The sequence below is a fragment of the Hippocampus comes genome, unplaced genomic scaffold, assembly GCF_001891065.2.
Source record: "Hippocampus comes isolate QL1 unplaced genomic scaffold, H_comes_QL1_v1.1 scaffold86, whole genome shotgun sequence".
Lineage (NCBI taxonomy): Eukaryota > Metazoa > Chordata > Actinopteri > Syngnathiformes > Syngnathidae > Hippocampus > Hippocampus comes.
Genome location: NW_017805882.1, coordinates 3,573,159 through 3,580,658, shown reverse-complemented (window position 1 = coordinate 3,580,658; position 7,500 = coordinate 3,573,159). Strand labels below are relative to the sequence as shown.

At 41.1% G+C, this 7,500-nt stretch overlaps 1 protein-coding gene across 4 annotated transcripts in view; it reads right to left on the bottom strand.

The window, feature by feature from the left end:
- Positions 1-3,137: 3,137 nt before the first annotated feature.
- Positions 3,138-7,500, bottom strand: part of pcdh10a (protocadherin 10a) — a 22,829-nt gene continuing 18,466 nt past the window's right edge. The window contains exons 4-5 of one of the 4 annotated variants that reach the window (XM_019889359.1): positions 5,888-6,271; positions 3,138-4,308 (exon numbers count right to left, since the gene is read on the bottom strand). In XM_019889359.1, coding sequence (XP_019744918.1) covers positions 4,289-4,308; positions 5,888-6,271 — 404 coding nt within the window. In that variant the 3' untranslated portion in view covers positions 3,138-4,288. Of the gene's footprint in view, positions 4,309-5,410; positions 6,272-7,500 lie in introns of those variants that run through there. The other 3 variants (XM_019889360.1, XM_019889361.1, XM_019889357.1) reach the window with 3 other exon arrangements.

Genomic DNA, 7,500 nt, shown 5'->3' with positions numbered 1-7,500 from the left:
AGCGCTTTCCACAACAGTTAACATACAATACGGTAATATAACACAACACATAACACATGGACATGCAATCACAACCATATTCCAGCACACGCCTTGTGTTGAAAGCAGCTATAGCTGAAAGAGGAGAGAATCAAAGCATCCTTTCACCCGTGGATAAGAGACGTCATGCTCAAAACGTGCATGACGTCCCACACAGTAGCTACAAGTTAAGTTTGAAAGTAAACAAGAAGCTGTTGTGTCCATTGACGAAAAAAGAGATTTGGTCACTTCTATTGTCCCATGTAAATCTGCTTCAATTCCTAGCGCTGACTCTCAGTTCCAAATAGGCATCCGTGCTCCACGCCGATGTTCCTCTCTCCTCATCCTCAGCTCCAGCAGCCATCCATCCAGCCGCACCAATGCAAGCTGTCCAACAGCTCCGTCCTTCATTTCCGCGGAAGAAAACAGGGCAGTGAAAAGTCCTGCCCATGACATGCGCAAAACACACAAGCTCCCCGGGGCTGTCCAGCACCGACAACCAAATGGTGCTGACATTCCTCCCAATCAAAATCAGTGCTGAGAGAAGGCGCAACCATCAAGCACAGATTCTTCTCCTTTGACGAATGTCGTGGCCAAAATGCTGAAAACAGCCCACAACGGGTCCACACGCAGAATGCCAAACACCATTTGACAAAACAAAAGACAAAAACAACAAAAAAAAAGCAGAGCTCTTGAAGAGCTCTTGCAGATGGCTGCCAACTACGGCGCCATCTTGAAATCTTTGCGGTTCCGTGTGAATTCAGTATCTGAGGCCAGTTCACATTGACTAACTAGCTTGGACATGAAATTGTGACATCTTCCAGACAACCATAAGTGTGTCCATGTCTTAAAGTGGAGCCAAATTACAGAATAGGAGAAGCCTGTGAGGATAAATGCGCATTCGAGCACACGCTGTAATAGCTGTCTGCTGGTGTCCGATGTGGTGGCGAGTTGATGTCGACCAGCAGTGTGTCTGTTAAAGGCTGTACATGCGTGTTGACTGATGGGCCTGTAAAAAGATAAGGCAGCAGGAGGGGATGGGGGTCGGGACATGTGTTCCTGCGTGGGCGTGTCATGTTACGCTTGTGTGTGCGTATGGCAGAGTGCGTATGTCTGATGAGGTGTCTGTGTTGAAAGGTGCTAAGGCTGATGGGGTCTCTTGAAAGTCTATTTAGCCAGAGTAATGAAGTGCGTCTGCCAGGGATGAATATGAGGGAAAGGCTCACAGGCTCAGACTGACAGCTAGGTCACCTCACTCAACCTTCTATAGTGAAAAGAAGTGAGATCGACACGATGATTCAGCTGCATTGCCGCTGTCTGCTATGGAGGCAGGCGCCTTAAGATCAGGTCAACCCAGGGTCATTGATTAGAATGTCTGGCTCCTCTTTAAGGTCATATGTATTTGACTAAACAGGATGCTTACCTTGTCCTTTCTTTTTATGGTTGTGCCAGCTGTGTTCGGAATCCAAAATGCTGTTAAAAACAGCTGTCAGACCTCAGTCAACAAAAAATGTGCTCCCCAATGTTATATAATTTGATATTTGTTATATCCTTGCAGTTCAGTTGTATTGATTATTTTCTATATATTATTTATTTGATATATACAAAAGAAAAGGAAGAGATCTACATCTCATCAAGTACTTATGTGTACTGTACTTATCTATTTATACATATATATATATATATATATATATATATATATATATAATATACAAAACATTTTAAACAATATTTTATTTAGTCACAAATGTCTGTTCTAGTTCATCTGAAAGGTGTTTGATGAACTTTGAGCTCAGGGCCCTGTAAGAGTCAGTCCAGTTTTTCGACAGCTCACCCAACTATGCATTCTTGGACCTTGCTTTGTATAATGAAACCCCAAAAACAAAAAGTCAAAATTGAATATATTACAGCCTTCCCTCAATGTTGAAAGGATAAACTATTCACAAGTGTTTCTGGAAATGATATTGAAATTTACATGATGGACACATCAAGAAAGATTAGGTGGTGTTTTTTTTCTTTAAATGTGAAATATACTTGTCATAAAAAAGGCATGTTTTAAGGAACAAGATTCCAAGGTAATCACACATTTTCCTAGAAACGGAATGCAGCATTATCTCAAATCAAAATTGACAACATAGCACAGAACACAGCACATGGAGTAGAAATGTGGTCAGTAAAAAAAAATAAATAAATAAATAAATAAAACCCTTCTGAATTATTGCCACATACATTTCTCTTTTGTGTTTTACAGTGATGAGAGCCCATCCACTTCCAGTCTTCAATCTCATGCCTTAGCATTTGATGGAATGTTTCTGGATGAGATGCTAATCCAAAACCCAAAGGCCAGTCATTCATGCAGGAAACCACCGGATCAGTCACATGCGGCAGTCACATGAATCTCTGCTTCTAAAAGAAGGAAATCTTGTGATGGACACAAACAGATCGTCTCTGTTTGCAGTCAGCCAATTGACAAGACCACCCCACCCCTTCCGATGACCTCAAATTCAAGAGCTCTTTTTGTAAACATCTGCTAGGCCATGTGAGAATCACATTGGAATGTGAGGGTGGAGCTGTCGCCAGTGACTTTTGGAAAATAGGTGTAAGCGAAGATTGACGGCCATTATAATTTGTATTTATTTATTTATTTATTTTTGGTCTTTGGAAGGTAAACCATTGCGATTACATCTTTAAAGTCCATAAGATTCGTCAGGGATAACTCAATGCCGCATGAAAATCCAAGCACTAAAAATAACAGCGAAAGCAGAAAAGATGTTCTGGGAAGAAAAGTGCAGGTTTCCCAGCGGACTTCTGGCAAATTATTCCCGACAAAACACACATTAGAGAACTTCAATGACACGGTTTATTTATTACTTGACCTGCGCGTGTGTGTGCGTGTGTGTGTGTGTGTGTGTGTGTGTGTGTGCGTGTGCGTGTGTGTGCGTGCGCGTATGTACTTGTGAGCATATGATGGTAAAATCTCAGTTGTAATAGCCCCTCCCCCTTCCTGTACATGAGCATACACTGAGTTAAAAATACACAGGCGACCAAGATCTCAGTGAAATGGTGAAAATAACAAATAAAAAGTCTACCAATCCATGGTTGACGTGAATGGGGTTTGCTTTTTTTTTCGTCAAAGCATTCCTCCTTTCCAGTCACAACAACTCTCCATTACTTCGTACTTGGAATACTTCATTGAACGAGGCGTAAAAACCAATGGTTACACAGTTTTCGGGAAAACAAAACGGTTCTTTTTGTATATAGTTTCATATATAGATGTAGTTATATATGTATAGATTGATATTAATTTAAACTTTTTTAAAATAGCACAGTAAACACTTTTCACACATGATAAAAACCACTGAATGTGTCTGATTGTTTATGTATAGGCCGAGGGCATTAAAAGAATCACATCCTGGTAGTTTATCACTTCACTTCCATGAATCGACACTAATTCAGGAGTAAGAACATTCTGGTAATAGGTGACTTGACCTTGAAGCTGGCTTTCAGTAGCAAAAAGTCATCCAGAAGAGGACTGCGACTCAACGTTGCTGTTTGCATCTCAAACTTGTAATATGTATGCCCCTATATTTCTGCACACTGAACCACACAGAAAGAACTGAAACGGAAAAGGTATATAAAGACAGTCAGTCAAAAAACGGAAACACAGAATTTGTAGTCCGTTCTCTGTGTCCTTTTTTTCCTGTGCCATCAAAGACCTGAATAGCACCTGCTAGGCCTCCCTCACACTATATGTCATTGTCTTTGTACATTTGACTCACTGGTGACCAAAGAACTAGCTAAAGGGCTCCACATGACGTTGGTCCAAGTTAATAACGCTTCATGTATGTAAACAGGCACACACAACTCTTCCCGAGTCCAAATCACATCTGGGAGCGAGCAGGTCCTTCATGGTCTGTCGTATTCCTGTTTCACTATTTCTCCACCCGTTGCTGATAACTTTGAAATCCCCAAAACGTCAAAAGAGTGTGTCAAGCCCAGATCTCAGTCCTGCTGAGAGGAATAAGGCCTTGGAATGCTCCACAGATACTGAAAGATTGACAGCTACTCAGAATTTCATTCTCCTTGCCTCTTTTTGGCAAGCAAAGCCGAGGCTTTGTTAGTTTGCCACCCGAGAAAATGGCATTAATCCAGAGTTGTTGTTGTTGTCCAGCTTTCTGTTTTTTTTAGTCTTAGTTTGAGGTCTCTATCATGAGTGTGGTGGTCTGTGACTGAACTTCACGCTGTCTCTGACAGGTCCACATGGAATGAGCTAGCAAATCCTCTTGCGGGCTGTAAGACAGAGAAGAGTCGTTAAGACAAATGGCACTGTTTCCCATGTGGCTTTTTAGCAACGGCTCCAAATACAGCTCGTTGAAGGATACACGCCACGAAAGATTCTCTGTGAAGTTATTTATGCACCATAAAAGCTCCTCAACAGTGTGCAATACTAAACAGAAGGAATGGGATTCCAAACAAGGATGAAGTTTACCATTTAAAGGTTAACACCCCAAAAATGGATCAATAAAAACAGGTATATTATGTATAAATACTTTGGAAGAGAATGATACTACTGTATTGCTAGAAACAAAAAAAGGGATATAATTTTAGGATATCATCAACCCCTGGAGATATCCTCTTTGTTTTTGCAGCCAACTGAGCTACACAACTTCTGCTGTTCCAGAATGAAGCACAACGATTTGAAAAGACCAAAGAGATAAAAAAAAAAAAAAGAAAAAAAGTCTCTAAAATGTAGTTCCATATTGCACATTTATCATTACCCTGTGAGGCAGAAGAGATGAACAACCTGCTATACTTAGAGCAGGCTACCTAAAGGCTAAATAGCAATGATTTTTTTTTCTTCCCACACGATGCAATTGATGTACAGGAGAGAAAATGCTCGGCATTTGCTGGGTCAAAAACAATCCGTTACCTGAGAGACAGTCCGCAGTCAGCATGCAGTTTCATGGAGGATGGCGGTGTGTATGCTAGTGACTTGAGTGGAAATGACCTCTCTACTGAGTGTGTAGATCGAATCCATTCTGTACTCTTAGAGCTAATAGATTATTCATGCTATGTGGGAGCTCGGAAATGATTTGTTATCATCTTCTAATGAATGCTGTAGAACTCTTTGGAGCTGGAAATTCCTTTTCAAATTCCAACTGATGTCAACACGATGCAGCTCAACTTTCCTAACTGAATAGTTTTGAGTGTTGTTTGTCATCAGTTCTTCCTACACAAGGGACACATTCTTTTCCGGAATAGAGAGAAATGACGACTTCTTTCCGTGGATTTCAAGACACGTGTCAAATGGGGATTCAATGAAATTTTAAACAATAAACAGTATTCAGATGAATGTGTGTGGTGATGAAACAAATAAAAACAGGAGGTGAGCTTGATGTAGATGACCTTTACTTACAGTAAATGAACAACAGATAAAAAAAACAAAAGCAAAAGATAGCTTGGCGAAATTTACACTGGGTGGGCGGGAGACAAATGGGCCACAGCAGGTTCATAAGAGTCCGATTCTTTCTTGTTTGTTTATTAGTATTTTTTGATATAACATAATAATTACAGACAGATCTAAAATTAGTGGGGAAGTCTATTTCATGGATTTTCGAGAAAAGGCGGGTAAGCAATGATGAATTGCATTTTACATTTGACAAAAAAAAATATATATATATATAAATTACAAGAGAACAATACAACAAACTAAAGTTGCAATTTTAGACTCCCTCAAAACAGGAGAAGTAGTTTATAGTTTATAGTCCAGATCAGAAAAAGAGGTATTTTCAGCACCCTGTCCTTTAGTATCTGTACTGGATCAGACCAAAGTCAAAGGGTCCTAGGGATTTTTCATACTGATACTCACAGAAAAAAGTGGAATTGTATGGAAGGGTCCCCCTATCATACTCTTTCCTCTCTAGCGTGCCGGAGCTGTACTGCTGCTGTTGCGGATGGAGGTGGTGGTGAAGACTGTTGTGTGACTGTGACCTTTGACCATCCTTGCCAAAGGTGAAGAATGACCTATCGCTGGACGAAGCGGTGGACGATGTCAAGGCGACTTGGTCGGAGAGGTTGACAGAGGAGGGTACCTCAGTGTCTGGCAGTGTGGCATCCATTCCAGGGACGTGGAGGTTGCTGCGATAGTCTGGCCCCTGGCGTCCATCGGATGGGACAAAAGATGGCATCCAGCAGCGGTCGGAGTGGCCCAGGGCTTTGCACTCTTCTGTGCAGTTGGAGAACAGATCAGCACCTGCAGTCAGGTCAGTGAAAATACAAAGAGGAGATTGTAAGCACAATGGCAACAAAGTGGGGAAAGGCCGTAAATAGAGGGCAGCACATAACAGTGACAGCGGGAAAGAAAAAAAAAGGAGTCGATAGCGAATGAGAGACAAGCGGCAAAGTTGCGGAAGAGGACGAGTAAGATGGGAGGGAAAAGATCAGGGGGTGGCCGTGGCACCAATTATGAATCTTCCATGTTGGAAGAACAAAAAAGTATATGAAAACTATTCATCAAAGAGACAAAGCTAACACTGATGAAACAAATACTGTAGTTTGTTTTTCTCTAAACGTCGTTCATTCTGTATGAAATGTGCAATCAAAGTAAGGCAGCATTTAAAGAACAAGCGCCCTGAGCACCATCATCTTAAAACACAACCACGCGTAAACAAAAACTACAATTATCCCAAGAAATGTGACATGAAAAGCAACAAAGTATTCACTTGACTGCCAAATTATACTTCAGTGTCAATCATTCCGATAGAACCAGACAGTCTGTAATTGACATAGGGTGACTGCCAAAAACAAAACTTCCACACAAAAAAAGATTATATTAACACGGAAGTGATATAATAGAAGCAGAGGCATGAAAGGGATCCAATTTATGTTAATTACGCTCTCTTAGAGAGAATAAAGAGAGGAGGGTGGTGGGATAAGTGTGTGAGTGAGATTATAAAGGGGGAAAAAAATTGAGAAAAAAGAAACATGAACAGAGTCATCATAATAATTACACCCTGCAGACAATTTTCTCTTGTGCAGATTGGATTTGTGTTTCTTCGTGTTTTCCCCTGTAGCATGGTGAAATGCGGGAAAGCAGTGGGATAGTGTGATCAAAGAAGGAGACAGGAGGTTGAGGGCTTACATCAGGGAGGGGAAAGGCAACGGGACAGAATGAGAAAAAGAAAAGGGGGACAATCTACAACCCCTCCACTCCCCATCCCCCCGAGGCCAAAATGGCTTGCCGTCAAAGAGCCTGCAGCTGCAGAAATGCACGCTGGTGAACCACGTGAACGTTTGACATCAAGTTTATAGTATTTTTATCCACCGTGCAGGTGTACCTGATGTTTTGACCAGTTAATGCATGAAAATAAAAATGTTACATAATGACATCAACCCATGCAGAGCACTCCAAATGTACATGCAGAAACACCACAGGCACTCACAAATCAGAATGCATCAATTGGAAAAATATATATATATATA